The sequence below is a fragment of the Hesperophylax consimilis genome, chromosome 16, assembly GCF_061612785.1.
Source record: "Hesperophylax consimilis isolate HC1 chromosome 16, BYU_Hcon_1.0, whole genome shotgun sequence".
Classification (NCBI taxonomy): Eukaryota; Metazoa; Arthropoda; class Insecta; order Trichoptera; family Limnephilidae; genus Hesperophylax; species Hesperophylax consimilis.
In genome coordinates, this window is record NC_142851.1 from 29,020,279 (window position 1) to 29,042,337 (window position 22,059).

The 22,059-nt window shown below is 34.4% G+C and overlaps 1 protein-coding gene across 1 annotated transcript in view; it reads right to left on the reverse strand.

Annotated features, from left to right (window-relative positions):
* Nucleotides 1-22,059, reverse strand: part of pxb (putative Hedgehog signaling attenuator pxb) — a 667,281-nt gene that overhangs the window by 227,518 nt on the left and 417,704 nt on the right. Inside the window, exon 6 of the mRNA XM_089641132.1 lies at nucleotides 21,063-21,237. Coding sequence (XP_089497258.1) covers nucleotides 21,063-21,237 — 175 coding nt within the window. The remainder of the gene's footprint in view (nucleotides 1-21,062; nucleotides 21,238-22,059) is intronic.

Sequence of the window (22,059 nt, forward strand, 5' to 3'; positions counted from 1 at the left end):
ATTCTTGCACTATAACTAGACAAAAAAATTTTCGCAAAATAATTATAAATATAAAATAAAAAACAAGTCAAAAATTTTTTTTTATAAAAATTAAAAAAATAATATTACATCTAACTTCCTGTCAAAACCCTGGATTCTGCAGAAATTTAGTACTTTTCTCGAAAGGAAAAATTAATAAATTCGAACGGAAGCCACTTCCGGTCTGAAAAATGGGAATAGTTCCGCGCCTTCTTTCCTTAGCGAGAAACGGAAATGACTCAACTGAGTGAAATTTTGAACTCGTTATTAATATTAGGGAGTGAATTCTGTGGCGTTGCAAATTATTACGTAAGGGTAAGTATCCCCAAAGGGGTGCATATCATGGGAGAAGTTTCAGGGAGGAATTTAAGAGAAGTTAAAGAAACAAAGAAGTATTGTTAGCCTGAAAGGAAACGGATGGATGCTGAATGCAGTTCGTCAGGAAAGGCATTCTTCTGATATAAATGTTGAAACTTTTTGAATTTACAGTGAAGAAGATAACTTTAAACAATTTCACTTGGTGCAACTACATTTTTTTACATTACCCTTACACAAGAATGAAAATAATTTCCCTCTGGGCCTATGTCTGCTTTTGGGATACTACGTGGAGGGTCTTTTTTAAGGAGAGGAATGAGAGGAAATTCTAGGAAGGTAAAGGGTATGCTGGTTGGATAAGAATCTAGGGATCGATGTGTCCAGGAGTGATGGACATATGAATATATCCCTTTAATGCGGCGAGATCAGACTAGTTTGAGATACCAAACCAGCCTCTTCGATGCCAGGCGCATTCTGCACACCTCACCCGATGAACCCGAGCACCCCTGATAAATCACCAAACGTAACGAACCACTTAGGGCGATCTATGGCAGAGGTGTAGATTTTACAATAAATGGTACTCAAACCCGACAAAATAATAATAATTTAGATAAATAATATTTGAATGTGCACTTAAAAAGGTTAAAAATATGTTTATGATGTTACGTACTGTCAAGTAAAATATATGGAAATATAAAGATACACGGAAGGAACGCAATTTGAAACCAAAATTAAACAAATAAGAGAAAGGGGTAACTTGATTTATTATACTTTCAAAATTTTATCTGGACATTTATTAAGATATCTTCACCACACACATGTAAATCTTCGTAGACAAGCAAAATAATGAACAGTACACAGGTACATTTATTTGAATGTCACTTTCGTTTTCGATAATCCATAAATTTAAATCTTGGAAGCGGAAATTAACCCATTTTCCGACAGCCCATAGAGCTAAAACTTGACAGATAGACTCGTTGTCGATGACAATGCTTAATATTACCTTTTGATGACAATCACATACACCGACGGACACATAAGCATTTCTCTAAAATCGGATGATGTGACGGCAGTTAATATACCTACTACCCGATCGGCAATTAGAGAGGTTGGTGGAGTTTTTGACTCCAATACTTGGATAGGAAGGTTAAATCGAGTTGGTTTTAAAATATATATATATATATATATATATATATACAGATAGTAATAACTACTACAGTGCGTTTTATGAAACTTTAAAATGGTTTACCTACAATAAATTTAAGGAACATTTGGTTAATACACAAAAATCGCTTTTATTCTCTTGAATGGCATAATATTAAAGATCAATGGTTTTCACAATATATAACGTAAGAAAAATTAGGTGCAGGTAGTACCTATTATGATAAGAAATTTGTTTTTTTAGCAAAATAATAAAGCTTAGAAATAGGCCAACTTACAAAATTTACAATGAAAAAGGATCTCTAATGGTACTAGAATATAACAGTGTATGCACGTGTACAAAATACTTAGAAGGAAACATCTTAGAAGCTAACATGTCCGACACTTTGGACGTTCAACGACAAACCCAAGCTCTATGCCCGAAGGCAAACACGCTTAAAGTACGATTCCTGAAATGCAGTCCACAGAAGCAAACGCCATGCAATACCTATCTATTTCAGCCCCACGTAAAAGGGAGCCTTATACTAGGACATGAGCAAGAAACACATGTAGGTACGTAGCTACTGATAAAATGTATGTTAACGGAATTCTGCATAGATTAATACGCTTAGTAACACAGGGATGAGGTATGCAGACCTATGCAAGGATACCAACCCATAATAAGACGTAGAGAAACGCGGCAGTGGAGATGCAATCGACTTGAGGAAAGCAGAGTGTCAAATACAAGAGAACCTCATCGATATACAAGAATAATCAATTACACGAAATAATACTAACAACATTGACCGACGATTTTCTTAATTGAATGATATTGCAAAGGATAGTGGTTGTCTAAAAAAAATGATCAACCACAGTGCAAAACAACCCTTGTAGAATTTTGTCTGCCTCTAACAAATTCCTGATATTAGAAGCTATTTGGGTTTTCAAATATTTTACATCAATGCCTTGAAACAAACGTATTAAAAAAGCTAAGATAATTTTTGTGAATTTTTTTGATCGGTCTGTTAGTTTTCTTAATAATACAAATAAATTATGTACAAAGTTAATGAGTATAATTACAAAGTTTTCCTTCATCTAATACGTTTTTTCAATGTTCAGATTTAGTCGCAAAAAGAACAACACATAAATTATCAGAATATTCTATATCAGCTTGCTTATTATTTGATCTCGAAACGTGTATCACTATCAAGTTTGACAATAAAATGCTGCAATAACATAGAAACACAAATGCCTCGTCACATCAACGTGATCATAATAAAAATAAAAATATTAAGAATGTTGTCAAAAAATAGCACACATCACAAAACGTGAACGCCAACCCTAAAACGTGTGACAATAATAAATGTAATGAAAACGTCTATACACATATTTCCGCATCACGCATCTGGCTTGCGACGTGTTAACCCGAACAAACGGATTAGCGAAGCTCCCGGCGGCTTAGGACGTCTCGGGTCGAGCGTCGGGCGCCGCGACGCGAGTAACCGTCACTTAAGCAAGCATCCGAGCTTAACTTTAAGACGTTCGAGTGTCAATTGAGCGTTGTTTTTGTTTGCCGGCTCGAAAATTATCGCCTTTTTTGCCCTCGAATGGGGATTTGAAATCTTATTCTGGATTACCGAGACTTAAGCGGTCCACGCAGCTTTGAGAAGATTAATGTTATACAAGTTTAAACAACTCCGTTGTTTTGTTCCGATAAAAATAACAAAACGAGACTTCCAGCGAAGAGCTTTAGCGCAAATAAGTTAGCCGAGAAGCTGCTTTGTTATTCTGTTGATGTTTGGGTTATTATTTTAATTTAGCGGTGAGGTTTCGAAATTTTATGTAAATATTTCGTTACTTTAGGTCTTAATACGCGTAATAATCCGTTTGAGTTAAATATTTAACGTCACGAAATGGTTACAATTCTGACGAAATATCAAATTAACTTAAATCTTTGTTTTCTGACATGCAGATTTCCTGTTTATCGAATATTTTACTATGTATTGACGGCCTCTATGGTCGAGGGGTAAGGCTCTCGACTAGCAAGCTAGATGCCGCGGGTTCAAATCCCGCCGCGTGCAAGAAAATTTTATTTGATCAATTTGTATTTTTTCATAAATTACTCATAATAAAATAATATTTATTATTTTATTATGATTAATTAAGAAATCCATTAAGAAATGAAACGTTGCTTGAAATGGTTTTGGCCGTGTTTGGTGACCAGATCTGAACCAGGTACTTTCCCAACTTCCTCTCATCCATCTCCTTCCTCTCTTCACTTATCTTTTGCCTCACAACATACCTCAATTGAGGATGCCATAGTCTCACTGGCTCTAGACGGTTGGGAGTATTTGTGACTTGTAAGTTTATCGTGCAAAGCATAATATATTATTTAAACTAATAAATAAATAAAAATAAAACAAGCAATGGATGAATAATGAATTTTACACCCCCCCCACGAAATTATTCCCAAATGAATACAAAAACATTAAACAACAATTTTATTGGTCCGCGTACATTTAATTTTCTACAAAACAAATAAAAATGCATAATAAAATATCAAACTATGTGAAATTAATAAAATTATGACGAATGATTTACATATTGAAACACTGTTCATATAATTTCTATGTACTTTATATGGTTAAAAAAATAATTTTAGTAGTTTTTCTTTATGTTACTTATGCACAGTCAGTAGTTCCTTTGTGGGTTTCCTTTTTTATTCTGAAAATTGGTTGTGTATAAAAAATATTGGAAAAAATGAAGGATGAATGTTGTGTTCAAGACTAGGAATAATAGAGAAGTATGTAAAGAAAGGATGTATTCGTGTAAAGATTATAAAGAAATTAAGGAGTGTTTGTTCCATTACAGAGTAGTGCGAAGTTCCTTCTTACATGGAGACGGCATGAAGTTAGTTAGTTAGCATTAAAATATTTACCATAACTGCTTTCAAATCGTGTGCATAAATAGACCCGGCTTCTCGGTGTTTTAGCCTAACAATGCCAAAGCCAAGCTTAACCGAGATATATCTCCCAGCCAGACGAGCTGCAGCAGAAATGAGTTGGGAAACAATCAAGCCCTGATTCCGTATTCCTTGGCAGCCTTCCAGCTTAGAGCTTCCAGATTCAGGTGCGGGGTGTTTAGCTTGACTTAAAGCATCCTATTCTCTCTCTCTTCTCCTAACCGTAATATTATTTGGCGGGTGATCTCAACAAATAAACACTACTCGTCGAGAGATACGGATTGTAATGATGATGTATAATGTATCATTTGAGACTGTGATTGTTTTAAATGTATTATTTTATTTATTTTTATTTTACTAATTGTGAGTTACTTAACCCAACTGCCCAGTGATAGAAGTATTAAGGAACAGTTGTTTCACAGAAATTATAATGTTAACATTGTCATCACACGGCCAGTCAGCGCCATTTGTTTTTTAGATAAACGCCGATTCTAAGACCGTTTCAGCTTTTGAACAAATTGTAATCTCCAGATTAAGCTTGTCAGCATATTACTAGCTTAAATCCACCTTTAATCAACTTTTAACCGGGAACTTTAAAAAAAATTAATTTGATAACTTTTTCAGAAGTGATTTTATGCCCAACAACTGAGCTTTAGACACCCATGTGGGAATGTGAATTAGATGGGGAAATGGAAGGTTGGATATTGTGAGGTTAGATTAGGTTAGGTAGAGCTAATTGATTAATCAGTTATGGTTAGGTTAGGTTAGCTTTGTAGCGTAAGCTTAGGTTAGGATGGGTCATATTAAAGAACCCTACTAACTGGACTATTAAATTAATATAATTAATTATTAATTATTTTCAATTTAATGGAAAAAAGATATTAAAGACCTGGCAACAAGTGTAAATATAAGACACAAAATCCACACATGGATAGTCAACAAAGGCATTGTATACTGCGGACAGATAACATCTACAATACCATCAATTATAGCACACTCCACGCCTGAATTTTTCTCTTCTGTTCTCACTCATTTATTTGTATTTTCATTATTTCTTATGTTTTTCTTTTTCTTTTTAAAATTCTTATCTTTCTAATTATTATAAATATTTTTTATTTATATTTTATGTATATATATTTTTATTTCCATCTTTGATTCTATGTAAATTCGCATTATCTAAAATTAAATCAAACTCCCGCCACCTCAGAACAGGCTCAGCCTTGTGAGGTTGATTATACCAAAAAAATGTATGTTTATTTATTGGTTAATAAATAATATTAAAAAATATATATATTAATTAATATAATATAATTAATATAATAAAATTAATATAATATAATTAATACTACTAAATTAATATGGTTACCATCAAAATACATATTTATATTAGTATCGGGTTCAAAGGAGTTAGCTCAGGTAGTTTCGCAATAGATCTGCGTGTTTGTTACGATCCCATTATTATCATCCTCTCCGAAGAGCCGAGACTTGGTCACTCCACCAGAGCTGAACCAAACCAAACCAAACTACGTTAACTTGGGTTTATTCCCGGGAGAAAGTTCCTGCCGCCTGCTAGCTGCTAGGGGGGTGCACCCCGTAAGGCAGGGGTGGTAAACTGTGGTCTGCGAGCGGAACGAATAATTACCAAAACATTGTAGGCAGAGGTGGAAATGATTAATTGCTTAAAAGTATTAGATCGTTGCATATATTTTGGAGAGACGAATGAGAGGTACCTAACCTACTTTTGATAGATTCCACTATGTTAACAAACGGATTACAATCTTTGAAGCATAGGCGTCACGTAGGTATGCTGTCCTCGATTTCACTAGGTGTATTCTATTCAAGCAACATTTCAATAAATCTGAATTGTGATCTTTCACTAGAGCGATACTGAGAATATCTTCCAATCCGGACGTGTAGAAAATTAACAATATATTTTATAGTAAATGAAATATTTACTGCAATAAACAATATTTTATCCGACTTTCGAATTTATGGTCGAGGGCATTACCCCTCGACCATGAAGGAAGTCAAATCAAGTATATTTTTTTCCGCTGATGGAAATAAATTACGAAAATAATGATTAAAATAAAAAAAGGTCGGCAAGTGCTTAATATTTAAGAACTTTTATGAATATCCCAGTATTCCAGTTCCTACCTGAATTCACTTTCCTTTATTTTGTTCCATTTCCTAAAGGTCTTACCTTCGAAGAAAACAAGCCGAAAATTTTTAAAAAAAGAAGTCGACAGCAAGTGTCATTTGTTTCTAATTAATATTTTATAATATTAAATTTGTAATAATTAATATAATTATAATTAACCTGATGATTTGTGAAAGAGTACAAATTATCAGCCTTAAGTGAATATAAATTAAATATTGTGGTCTGTGATCACCACGGACGTATATATAGCTTTGATAAGGGGAGGGTCCGCAAATTAAAAAAAAATATATAAGGTCATGTTTTCGTGAAAAAAATAGTCAGTCTTAATCAATCAGCCTTTATTTTTAAATATTATATATATAAATCATTCAGTCTCTGATATTTGAACTAAAAATAAACATAACATAATTATCGCTCCTTATTTAAATAAAATCGCTTCGTTTATAACATAAAAAAAGAAATAACATAAAATAAAAGGTGGAAAACAAAATAACTTTTTTTTATACCTAATTTGTTAAGGTACACTAAACAAAAATACTCTTTCATCTTAAGAACAAATAATTTGTTTTAAAATTGAAACACCTTTTATTTAATCACATAACCAAATAATTTATTCTAAACTTTGGTCATATTGTAAGGCACTCTTTTTAATGAACTACAATTATAAAATTAAAATCAAAAAGTATCATCCTACCTACAATAACAAAATATTTTTAATGCAAATAATACTTAATGTATGAAAAAAATAAGCGTTTTCTCTCAAGCTAAATGAAGAGCTTTCATCTTAAGAACAAAATAATTTCTTTTAAACTTTGGTCGTATTATTATGACACTCTTTTTAATGAACTACAATATAATTAAAATTTAAAATTACCTACCTACCTACAGTAACACTAACAAAATATTGTAAATTCAAGTTATACATGAAAATAAATGTAGTTTTCTCTCAAACAAAAAAAACTGACACGAGATTCATTGTTTTACAACTACTATTAATTAAAAATTATCATTCCTTATTTCAAATAAATGGTTGTGCTTTTTTAAATAAGTTATAACTTCTTCGTAAATAATATAAAAAAAATAAACAGTATCTAGGTATTACCTGTGTGAACATTATTAACGAATAACATAAAATAAAAGGTAGAAAACAAAATTACTTTTTAGGTGCACTAATTTCTTTAGGTACCTACCTACACTAAACAAAAAATACTCTTTCATTTTAAGAACAAAATAATTTCCTCTAAACTCTGGTCATTTTGTATGGCACTCTTTTTAATGAACTACAATATAATTAAAATTAAAAAGTACCATCCTACCTACAATGACAAAATATTTTTAATGCAATAATACTTATTTGAATATAATGAAAATAAAAAGTGTTTTCGTGGCTCGCAGTTCAGTGCACCGAACATGTCCGACCGCAGGACGAAATCTCCCGAATTCAGTTTCGGTTTCGGCCGTAGTTTCGGCTGGATGGCGGCCGAAACCGAAACTAAGCCGAAACTCGTTTTTTGGCCGAAACTAGGCCGAAACCGAAACCGAAAGTTCGGTCGGACACTACTTTAAAGTAATACATTTAGTCTTTTACGTTTAATTGCTAACTGATTAATAATTTCTTCGGAATCAAGTTGCACCGCCAGATCTCGGTGTACGCTCATTAAAGCCAGACCAGTAAGTCTTTCGTCGCCCATTTTATTTCTTAGGTAAGTTTTTAACCTCTTTAATGTAGAGAAAGATCTTTCAGGGGTTGCAATGGACACTGGGAGTGTGGCTAAAATAATTAGAAGCTTTTTTATTAAAGGGAAAAACTGATCATCGCAGTTATCGATGGTGTCGATCACAGTTGCAGGTTTTTGTGCTACAGATTTCCAGTGATTGTGCCATATCTCATATTCACTCAGAAATATTGTGCCTTTATTTTCCCCACCCAGAAATGTTTGTGTAATCTTGTTAAGGTTTTCTTTTATCCTGGAGTCATTACTGGTTTTTTCAGGTAGCAGCATTTGAATTCCTTCGATCGTCGATTCATGTGGTTTAAAACGAGCGTCGAGTTCTGTAATAACATGATCAATGAAAGGGTAAAACACATTTCGTCGGTAGTATATTTCGGCAGTTTCTGCTGCAATATTATTGCGCAGGGTTTGCCTTCGAGTTATTCTTGGCATTACTATATCGCTTGAACTCATCTGCTGTGCTTGCTCAAAAAGAATTGCGAACTGACTTTCGTTCCGAACATTTAGTAAAGTCGTTTTTACATTTTTTGTATATTCGCAAATGTTGGTCAAATCGACATTGACTTTCTGCATTGCTTTGTTAAGGTTTGCTGTATATGAAAAAACTTTTCTCAGTATAACTAAAGAAACAATAAACTGGCTGTTATCCATAGCGATTTGAAGATGGTATGCTTGAGTAGCGACGTCGCTACTAGCAGCATCTTGAAGTGCCCCAAGTGTTTCGCATATAACGGGAACCATTTCTGCAAATCTTTCGACAGCCACGTGTTTCTCGGTCCATCGTGTCTCACAAAGAGAGATAAGCGTTGAATGAGATGAATTAATTTGATCCGCAATTTTCTTCAAAAGTCCGTCGCGAAGCGGTGATAGGCGAAAAAAGTTTATTACGCTCTTAATGGTTCCGATACAGTTACGTATTATTGGTATCTCACATGAATGTGCTAAAACTAAGTTGAGAACATGAGCAACACAGTGTACGAATTGCGCTCTCGGGTATTGCTCTGCGATTATTGTTCTTACGCCCCGTAACCGGCCGCTCATCACTGCAGCGCCATCATAGCCTTGACCAATCCATTTATCCATATCCAAATTATATGATAAGAGATGTGATATAATAGTCGTTGCCAAAGCTTGAGCTGAAACATCTTCTACGTGGATGAATTCTAAAAAATCTTCCCGTATAACCGATTTCCCAGATGAGCAGTGTACGTATCGTAAACATAACGCTAATTGTTCTCGCCGTGATATGTCTTGTGTTTCATCAGCAAGTACAGTAAAAAAACCAGCCTCTTTGACCCTATTAAGTACTTGCGCTTGAATAGCACTACCACATATTTTTTTTTATTTTTTTTTATTTTATTGTTTAACTTATAACATTGTTACATTGTACATAAAATAAGTTAAAAATAAGTAATAGTGTAAAACATATGTTGTTGAATTTCTACTCCAATGAAGAGTGCTAGCTCTTGAGCTTGGAGTAGGAGTTATTTGACAATTATTTCATGTTTATATCAGTAAGTAAAAACAGTTGCAGGTTTTTGTGCTACAGATTTCCAGTGATTGTGCCATATCTCATATTCACTCAGAAATATTGTGCCTTTATTTTCCCCACCCAGAAATGTTTGTGTAATCTTGTTAAGGTTTTCTTTTATCCTGGAGTCATTACTGGTTTTTTCAGGTAGCAGCATTTGAATTCCTTCGATCGTCGATTCATGTGGTTTAAAACGAGCGTCGAGTTCTGTAATAACATGATCAATGAAAGGGTAAAACACATTTCGTCGGTAGTATATTTCGGCAGTTTCTGCTGCAATATTATTGCGCAGGGTTTGCCTTCGAGTTATTCTTGGCATTACTATATCGCTTGAACTCATCTGCTGTGCTTGCTCAAAAAGAATTGCGAACTGACTTTCGTTCCGAACATTTAGTAAAGTCGTTTTTACATTTTTTGTATATTCGCAAATGTTGGTCAAATCGACATTGACTTTCTGCATTGCTTTGTTAAGGTTTGCTGTATATGAAAAAACTTAGCATAATTAACATAGTTCAATCACTTGATTTTGAATTCCTGGTGACGTATACATGGCTCTACTGTGAATGTTTTGTGTTAGTAAATGATTTTTAAGTGCTTCATCGCCAGATCGCGCACGAAAACGAAGAAGTGCTCTAAAACTACCATCATTATGTTCGGGTTCATTTATCCCAATTTCTCCAAAATCACGACTTCCTCTTAGTGCTATTTCTTGCCTTCCACAAAGAATAATTGTTTCAACAATGGCTTTCAATCTTTTTCTGTTCTCTTCGGCAATTTTACTGTTTTCTGCATTCATGCACTCTATAACATCAAACGTTTTTCCTTCCATGATCCTTGCAAAATTTGCTGCCTGCTCAACAGCAAATTTATGATACTTAGTATCTGCATGGTGATCAAAGCTCTCTAAAGCTTTCTTCCAGTAAGTAAATGGCTTACTAACCAAGGCTCCAAGTTCTTGCTGACCACGACCGCCATGCTTTTTTCCAAATAAAACACATACTTTGCAAAGTGCTCCCTGCATGACGTTTGAATATACAAGCCATGAGTACCTGGTAGTCCAATGGCGTTGAAAAGAAAGTTTCTTTTTACCAGTGATAGTGACTGGAAATTTAAATGTATCCGGAGGGGTCCAAAGCTCTTTTAATGCTCTCAGCTTTTCCTCGTCATTGCTTGGAGGATGACATACGTAGAGCGCAATATCATAACCCGTCCTGGCTGCGGCTGCGGACGTAGCCGAACACAAATCCATCCTGGCTGTAACAAAGACATATTTGACTAAAACAAAACAACAGCACATACCCATCTTCAAACAGCTTTTTGGTCATATTTAATAGTAAGAATAATAATAATAATTTGTGACTCTAATACTCTAATCCATACTATAATTAAATCGTAAGCGTTCCGTTTCTGTAAGTACATAAATATTTACAAAAAAAACAATTCATACGCACTATAATTATGTTACTGAGGTCAATAAAATAGTTATTAAAATTTTTGTCTGTTTGTCTGTGCGTTTGACCACGCTAATCTCAGAAACGGCTTAATCGATTTGTATGCGGTTTTGTTTAACATTTTAGTCTATGTTTCATTCCAATCGGTTCATAAACTAAAAAGTTATGTTAAGAATAAGAATTTTCAACTAAAAATTAAGTCTACGCGAACAATGTCGCGGGCACCAGTTAGTTGTTAGTTAAATATAATTGTATTTCTTTCTGTTAAAAGGCGAAATGATTTTATAACACTTAGGTACACGTCGCATATACACTGAAATTACCATTTGTCAAATATTTTATGCTCACGGCAAAACATTTGTTTACAGAAATTCTCTGGGAATAAAAATAAGAGCAGGATAAAAGTTTTTAAAATTCTAGTAACTGGGTTCCTTCCTAATAAAATAAACAAGAGACTTACCTTTCTTCACTTCATCGTCATCAGTATCTGTGGATGGCCCCGCTCTATTTATTCCTACTTCTTCAATATGACAGGATTCCACATTGTCTTTTGATAAAAGTTCATTGGGATTTGGTCTCTCTTTCTTAGAAAAAAAACTCAAAAGAGATACCTGATTTGATCGTTTCATACTTTTTAAATGCGACACTTCTTTCTGTATTAAAACAACTGACAACTGCGCAACGCGAAGAGACAAAATAGACTAAACTAGATTCTAGCTTGGTATGGTGCGCGCGGCCGAAACGCGGGCGGCGGCGGCGCGCCGCGGTGGGGGCACTGCCCATTCCCCCGCTCCCCGCACTGTGGCGGACTTAAGAAACTATCGTATTCTACAATCGGCGCGGTGCAATGGGGGGGGTCCGGACCCCCAAGACCCCCCCTTATATACGTCCGTGGTGATCACAAAATAGTTCGTGTTGTAGAACGGTGCTAGATGTACATCAATAAACTATTACATTCCCCACGGAACTTTCAAGAAAACACCAGAACTTTCAAATGAAGCAAGATCCATCACAAGGTAAAGGCCTCCTTTTCCCACTCCTAATTTTCTTTGGTAAATTTGTATTGGGAGTAAGAGTCATAACCTAAACGGTTCATAACGAAAACTAAGCATGTAGTACCTAGATACACTAGCATTCTTAGGCCCACGATATACCAAGCGTGTACTATTAGTAAACTAGAAGTAGGTGTATGGGGGGCCTTAGTATGACATAGTTTACACTGTACAGTGTTTGATAAACGCAACAAGGCGCGCGAGAAATCCAAGCCGCAATTTCATTAAATGTGAATGTTATTGTTGCAATGGAAACTCAAGGCGGCTGCTAGTTGTTAAAACACTACCGTAAAATGGGGTGACTTTGTAAGTTTTCAACTTTGAAACTAAATAACTTTTAAATGATCTGTGTTGGAAAATGTTAGGTTAGGTTAAATATGTGGTGAAATATATAGAAATAATAATTCACGACGTGTTTGGTGGGTCAAAAAAATATGGTGATTAAATTTAGCTTTCGGAGTGGGGTAACTGTTATATAACTACTATTATTAAAAAGCTTATTTCATCAATACGTAAATTCCAAAAAAATGTAAAAAAAATAAATTCGAATATAAATACTTGAGTATTTATTATATAGACACTGATACGCTTCACAATCGTTGAATCGATGAATATATGAAATGTTTATTTTTTTACTTTTTTCTCTGTGACAATAACTAAAAAAAACTTACGTTTTGCACTAACCAAAAATTATATTAAAAGGAGTCCCTGAAAAAAATTATTTCCCTCAGGCCTATGTTATCTTTGGGGATGCTGTGTGGAGGGTCTTTTTAAGGAAAGGAAGATCAGTGTGTTCAGGAGAGATGGGCATATGATCTATGATACAAGGCGATGGGTTAAGAGAGATCAGAGAACAAAGGGTCTCCCCAAACCAGCCTTTCGCGGTCCACGCAGCTTGTGGGAAGGCGTATCCTGAACACACCTCACCGGGTGAACCCGGACACCCCTGCTAAATCACCAAATGTTGCAAAATTTGTTATTAAAAATGATATTTTTTTTTTAAATTCGAACTGTTTTGAACAGAATAAACTTTTAAAAATATTTAAAATGATAAACGTGTTGTTTTTCGTCGTAAATAAAACTTTGGGTGGAAAGATTCCTCTATGTCACTCAAATATACTACATTACGAGAATTCGAATGAAATAACCCGAAAAAAGTAAGCCCAGCGCGGCCTAGTACATACAAAAGACGTAAAACGTCGCTAATGAAGTATCAATTTCCAAAATACCTACCCCTAACGAGAATAAAAGTGACTATTTATCCCCACCACTCCTTGATAAGGCTATCTGACTGTTCAAATTGCCACCAGCATTTCTCATCCGAGTCTACACTTTCAGTTAAGGCCTTGGCTTAACGATCTATAAACACTTCCGCCCCCAAAACTGAAACTCCTGAAAGATCTGGAAAAGTTCCGAAATGAAAAACAAATGACTAATTATTACGACCCGACCCGGGGGAATAAATTTTGATTACGTTTCGATATTTACGACGTTGCTTCTTCGGAGATAAATGGTGAGGAGAATTATCAGGTTGAATTTCTCATTAAAAGCGAAATAACAGTGTCGTTGGGTGAAATATTGCCGAATTACTGCGTAAATTTTCTGAAGTTAAAATTATATAAATCATCATTTTTAGTAGAAAAAGTGACAAAGTTTTATCATGATCGTATTTAAACGCGTTAAAATTTGCAACACCATCCATTTTATGCAAATTTGCACCTGTTACTTAGTGATGGTGGGTTCTTAGTTAGTGGTGGTTGCAATCTTAGTTTAACAAATAGTACATCACAAACTTAACAAATGTGTGTTAACAAAACACTAATAATTACGGTTGAAAATGAATAAGAATGAACAAAATAGAGCAATAATAATAAGAATGCATAAAATAGAGCGAAAAGAATAAGAATGAATAAAATAGAATAGTAAGAATAAGAATGAAGAAAATAGAGCAATAAGAATAAGAATGAATAAAATAGAGCAAAAATAATAAGAATGAATAAAATAGAATAGTAAGAATAAGAATGAAGAAAATAGAGCAATAAGAATAAGAATGAATAAAATAGAGCAAAAAGAATAAGAATGAATAAAATAGAATAGTAAGAATAAGAATGAAGAAAATAAAACAATAAGAAAAAGAATGAAAAAAATAGAGCAATAAGAGTCTAGTTTTTGCACTGTTAATTCGTGGTGGAATTCCATTGTAATAGAATTAAAATTAAAAAACTTTTTCACTTTGTTCCACTTATTTATTATTACCAGGACCGGTTTCATCCTACTACGGACATTTTCAGACTGGTAGTTGAAACTCTTATGCTACTGATTTTATACAAACTTAGGCAGGGGTATACAACATTGTTTATATATAATGAATGATTCTATTTTGTTAATTTGAACTCAAATTCAAGAGTTTCAACTACCAGTCTGAAAATGTCCGTAGTAGGATGAAACCGGTCCTGGTAATAATAAATAAGTGGAACAAAGTGAAAAAGTTTTTTAATTTTAATTCTAGAGCAATAAGAATAAGAATGAAGAAAATATATCAATAAGAATAATAATAAAGAAAATAGAGCAATCAGCAAGAAGAAAACTTAGGTTAAATAGATTTTCAAATTAACTTAAATGTAAAAGGAGCTTAAATGGATAACAGTGAAACAGATGCTGACGCGATGATATTTATACATACAAATAATAAACAACCTGTCACCACAATACTTAAGAAATATATGCCTACATCGAGGACACTCACAGACGCAACACAAGACGTGCAATTAAATCACAAGACCAAAACAGGTTAAAGCCAATACACAAAACGGTTTATTCTATAAAAGGATGAAATATTATAATCCGCTACTGCAAACCACAACACTACAAATAGATTGTAAGAAATACACTAAGCAAAATAAAATGAAATAGTATGTTAGTTATAATTAGTAATTTTTTAACTTAAACGCGCAAATAACTAAAGAAAAATAAATAAACAAAAAATAAATTCGTAGTTGACTTACGCACGTTATAAAAAGCTGTTAGACAGAGACAGAATGTGTTTTCACGGATTTTAAAATATAAGGCGTACTTCATGGCAAATATCGAAGCCATTACTAATTTGAACATTAACTATCGTGAATTATTGATTAAATTCGATATCTGTTTGTGGTATTCAACACTTTCCCAATTATTTCTTCAGCGTGAGATTATCCCTTGCTGAGAGTCGCAGGTGTTAGCAAGAACCCACAGGGATTATGAAGGTAAATGTTGGAATTGAAATACTTCCCCACGAAGGTGATTCAAATATCAGAATTTCGCTTTATCGAATGTATTATTTTAAATACAAGTAAGTTCAATGTAATGTGAACAAAGAATAAAGTTGAACGGCATATTATTTTTATTATAATACGCATATCACGAGATGGAAAGCAAAATTTATGACATCATTTAACACGAATTCTAAACAAAAACAATTTATTTTTATATACATTTACCTGCACTTCGAATTTGTTTTCTTTATTGAATGAATTAGGGAAATGTAATCTTAAAAGTGAAAATTAACCCAGTTCCCGACATTCGATCGAACTGAAACACAGCAGATAGACTCGTTGTAGATGACAATGCAATCTTCCTTTCCATCCCTTTACCCTTCTGAATGAACACATGTACGTTAATTTTGATGGTAAACCTTACATTTAACAAGAGTTAAATTTTAGTTGATGTGGTTTTTAAAAGACATATTGACTTCATAATATTACCTACGTTAGGTAATATTGTAAAAGTGATACCTACCTATAATTTATACAGAAAAAAACACCTTCATTAAATCAGATTTTCAAGACGGCAGAAATTCTCAAAAGCCAACAATTTTCAAAAACAAGGTAAATGTATAGTACCTACCTACGTGAAATGGTAAACAGAAAAAATATCATGAATCCTTTATTTGCATCTCCTAAAAGGTTTTTCTTCATTTCACTATGACCATTCTATTTTTCTTAGCTAAAAACTCTTAAATAGAAAAAACCCCTCACCTACAGTACTTTGAACATTTTCTGTTATTAATATAAAACATTTTTTCAATTTGCATTCCAATTTACGTGGCAGAGAGAAAAATAATAAGTGTAGCCCGGTACTGGTTATATAAAAGCGCTTCGGCTACTCGCTACCCTTAAAATGGGGGTTGCTCCGCAGACGTAATGAGGCTCTATACATAATGCGTGAATGCTTCTCGGCTGCCCGGAATGTTGTGGCATAATACAAACTCTTTTCTTGAGAGCTTATTAAGTTTGGTGAGAAAAACCCCATGAGAAAACGGAAATATTCCCAAACAAATTTGAAAGCAGCCCTTTTGACGATTTATATTTCCCGTTATAAAAGTTGTAGGAATTTAACCGCCTTACATGATCGCAGATAGGAAATAATACTTTTGTAACACTTATGTTTTCTATTCTTGGTTGTAAAATTGTTTTTTTTTTGTGTTTGACATATTATTATTCTAAATACGAGTACAGTTATTGAGTTGCATGAAGCTGAGACAGGAAAAGATCCCTCTTTCAAAGTTGATATCGTTGATACCCTGAAAACCAACATTTATTTTATTTGTTGATGAAAACTGAAAAAAGTTTAAAAACATTTGCATGTTTTGCTAATTATGTAATAAAATATTAATTCAATCTTCGACAAAATAATTGTTTCAATATCTTGTTTATGCACCCTCTAAATCAACGAACATTCTTGGCAAAATCACTATTTGATACCAACGTAAACGCCTAATGACAAAGCCATTGGGGAGAAAACGCATTAAAAAGAGATTCTAATGATGTCGGCAATCAAAGAATACTGAACAAGGTGTTTGTAGATATTTATACGCCGTATTCAAATTACTTTGAACCTAATGTGTTTAGTGTACCACCTTTAATTTGGCTTAAATACCTGTAATTTGCCGACTGCTTTAGCACGACTCACAACGCTTTACTCGGGGGCTGTTTCACAAGAGTAATAGAAAGGAAAATTGGTTAAATTGCTACCCCTTCAGGTGTTGGGAAGGTGGTTGTAATTAAGCTCAGTTTATTTACAATCGTATCATTTGTTTAACGAATGTCGTTAATTGATGTGTTCAGAGATAAGTGCTTTTCGGCCCAATGAACTGGAGAAGTGGATTTCTGATTGCCAAATCTCCAATTCATGCAATGCTATTTCGTTTTGTAATATATTTAAAATTAGTATTTATTCATAGAACTAGAAAAACTAACGAGCCAACATTATTTCATGTAAAACTTCATAAGAGACTATGGCCTCCCAAATCGAGGTATGTTGTGAGACTGAAGGTAATAGGGAGGGGGGAGGGAAGAGGAAAGTGGAGAAGGACTTGAAGAGGAAGCTATTCAGAGCTGGTCACCAAACATGGCAACAGCCGCTTGAAGCAACGTTTCAAATCTGAATGGTGTTCTTTCACCAGGGCAAAACTGATAGTATCTTCCACTCTGGAACGTGCCGCAAAAATACTTTATTTTATTTTAAACGAAAATCATGTGTGAAATTACTCAAAACGATCAAATATAATTTACTTGAACATGCCGGGATTTGAATCCGCGACCTCCAGCTTTATAGTAGAGAGTCTTACCCCTCGACCATGGAGACCTCCTTTACTTCAATTGCAGAGAGGATGAACCCCAAATACCTTTGCCTTGGTACACACTCTTTGATCTCTTCACGTACATAAATCGTACCATAAAAGTAAAAATACTTCTTTTCATGGATCTTTCAGGGATGGCATCGATATCGATATACCTATACTCTTTCGTATAATCAATCGCGAGTTAGCTGAGGTTTTCAGCACAATCCAGTTTAATTTCTTTGCTCAAGTTTGTTGACAAAAAAGGGGAAAATATTAAAGGGTAAAAGAAGAGAATACTGCTCGAATATTTAAAATTAATTCGGCTTTGTAGACCATTTGACGCGCATTAATTAGCCGAACAGATGTACGCGAGTGAAGGCGAAACAAAAACAGGATCCGCGCTCCATCACTCAATTCCGATCTTTTCGACAGCTTGCACACTGTACAAGGCAGCTAATTCGGGTAAGACGAATTATTATGAAAGATATAAAGGGAGATGGGGAAGTAAAAGCGAGTAAGCAACTAGGCCATATTCCCGGGGCAATTCTAAAACTCCCCCGAACGGGTATTAATTATCTGTTTCACTTAACGCAGGATCCATTATTATCCCTTCCTATCTTATTAACGACTCCATCAATCAATTCCTTGCGAAACAAACTTGGCAATTAAAAGAAAATTTGACAAAAGTTCCAAAGAACCGGTGGCGAAACTTTTCACGAAGGAACGCCACTGTCTTCAAGCACTGGAATGAAAAAAACTATGCCAACTCCATAAATAATACAAGGGATAATTTTATTCTGAATTTCCATTTCAAAGTTGCCCCAGAATTGAATTAATTTAGGCGGAGCAACTTCGTTCGGGAAAGACAAAGTTAGGGAAAATATTTTTCCGCGCACTTTCTCGCGGCGCGCCGTTTCCGCTGTTTAGTTCAAATCTAAATATATAGTCACTTTTTTAATTTATCACTTCCGCTGAGGAAATGGATTATTTTGTCCGAAAAGAATAGTTTGCCAATAATTACTTATCCCTCATAATTAAATTTATTTCCGCGAAATTTGAAAAATCTGAAAAAAAAACATTTAAGTGAAAAAAAAATGACAACTGTTAACTGTGAGATCAATTTGGGTTATAAGTTAAAAATCTATTCTTTTGAAGGCCTTAAGAATGCCTAAAAGATTTTTTGATGAATATACAGTTTCCGTGCCGGAAACTCGGGCTTTTATTTTATTTTGATAATTAATTACATGATTTTCTTTACCCGCCTCACTAGACAAAGTCTGTTCTGGGGCGGGTACGTATCGGAAGATTTTACAATAGCTCCACGGTGGAGGTACTGAAAAAAATAATTTCCCTCATGGCCTATGTCAACTTTGTAGCGAACCACTTGACAGATGTGCTATCCACTGAACGGTTCGGCGGCGATACCAATACCTAATTGGAATTGAAATAGATAAATAAAAATAAGCCCAGAAAAAAATAATGTATAAGGCCTATGAAAACTGATTTAATGTTGAAAATCTCCTACTTAAGAACCCATTTTCATTTATGATTTTATTGTATAATGTGGCTAAATAAGTTACTTATAAAATGATCGAAAAAAAAAATTTACGCCTGAACATCCACAAAATAAAATAAAAGGAACTTTTTGACCATGTTTTTTTTCTTACATAAATCAAAACAGGCGGATGGTGTTAAGCGGGAATTTAAACCTTATCGCCATCTACGTAAGGGTTGTTATTGATAGCGGCTCAATTTAAAATATTACACGACGTAGTGCATCGCCTTAAACAAAGAGAGAAGCTTATGTGGGCGTGTTGTTGAAAACGCACTACAACATTGTGGACCGCTAACTGGTTAACTAAATTATTGTTTAATGGTTCAGTTAATTCTAATGCACTGATAATTTAATATGTTAAGATAATTCCGCAATTTCCATTTAGATTACATATGAGGTTACATAATTTATGTCTTTACTTAGTGCCCATTAAAAATGCAGAGTCGTCTCGCTGCTATTCGCCAAACTGTACCTAATAACTAATAACTATACTGCTGAAGTTTGCGTCAGAATATGAGTGTGCGTCATTTTGGAAAGTTTTTATCCATCATGAACATGGTGGTAGATTTACTCATAAGAACAGCGCCCTTGAGGTGTTTTTGCACAAAAACGGCGCTATACAAGTCATCCAAGTATTATTTTATTATTATTATTAACAGGTTATTATAATTCAATTAAAGTTACGAAATGAAAGATACGTTTCTAAAGCACAGGACGATTTGTAAGGACTTAGGAATTGTGTACACGCTCGTTCAACATTTCATGTTAACATTGAAAAGATCTGCAAATCAGCCACAAAAATATGGGTTTTGTTGAATACGGAGGCGCTGTTCAACCTTGCAGTTGTAAGGCTGCTTTACTTTAGCTAAGTGCGTAGCATTCTTAAGAGTAGATCTCAGATATGAGGACCTGAAGACGCCGTATATCGCATATGTGTGGTCGAGAAAAATCTGAAGAAATGTTTACGATATCTCTACACGAGAGTGTTTGGTTTTTACCCATGGCTGTTTCGAAAGAATTTATTCTGGGTCTGCAGCCTTAGTTTTTGCAGGGATGTCATGTTCTTGCTGATGACTTAGAGGATTCTAAATGGTTACCTATCGATACCAGGCATTGTGGCTAAAATAGGTTTCTGTTTCATAATTAAAAATACTAACTTCGGTTGTCATTCTGTCTGTAACTCCGGTAAACAATGTTTAGAACTTGGATTTGCTTTAATTTTATGTGACATTTTTAAAATTCGATGTGATTCAAGCGATAAAACAGGTAGCAAAATTATTTAATTTGAATTAATTAATATTTATATACTCATTTGAGTTGTTTATTACGCTTGTTTAGTTTTTTTTGATAGATTTCTTAAATTTTCAAGTTGACTAACGATGTTCATTTGAAAGGTTAATGTCTGATCGTTTCTAAAATCGACAATGTTTCTTTTTTAAATACATTGATTGTGATATATAGAATTATAAATATAATGGAATTTTTTCTGAAAAGAAAACTTAATATTTTGCCAGGTATATCAGGGTGGCATGAGTAACCGCTTACCGGTTCATTGTCGCATGCCTCCAGGTCCGGGATGGGGTCGTCGGAGCAAAAATAGTCGGGCGGCTGCAGCAGGGGGGGACGAGGGGGTGGCGGCAGCAGGAATTGCGGAGGGGGGCCCAGGCAGTCGCAGTCGGCGCCCCGGTCGCCCGCGTCCATTTCCCACATGGCGGCGCCACTGGACAACAAAACACAACAAAGATATATGAATTACAACATCGAAAAAAAATCTCCATAAAATAAAAAAGGTTTTCTGTTAATAGAAGGGCATCACCGATGCTAAGGTTTGATCAAGTGTCAAAGGTGTTCAGAACGTCAGTGTGTTCGCAGATTTCTAAGGAGGAGGAGCCTGATTTATGAGGGTAATTGGATAAGGTGTTGTATACAATATTTAGTAGTCAAAACCACAGATAGGAATAATGGTAAAAAACCACCAACCCCTAATACTTAGCTCCAAAATGAACAAAACAAACCCTAGACGAACAAGGCAACTACCAAATATGGATGGAGAACTGGTAGGACTACTAACGGGACACTATCACCTCACGAGACACACTGCAGCTATCAGAAGTGAAAAACAATAATAGATGCTGGAAATGTGAATAGGATGAAGATACTCCAATTCACCGATGGTACCAATGTCCCTCCCTATTGGGGATAAGGCTAAGCTACCTGGGAAGAAGCATTGTGGAACAAGGATACATGGTCGTATATTCATAATGATCCTCATTAACATTATCAAGGCTTACTGTTAAATGAGTGCTCACGAGAACTTTGTAGACTATCTCTGTTTTATAAAATAAATAAAACTACTTGATGCAACCTGACTTAACCTAACACAACCACAAGAAGAGAAAAGGCAGGATTTCAAAAAACACAAAAAAAGAACCAGAAAACTTTGCAAGGGTCATTGTATCTTATAAAAAGCAATGCATTGATTAAACAATTTAACAACACGTCTTAAAGGTTTCCAGACAGAAAGCGCTTCACCAAAATTACA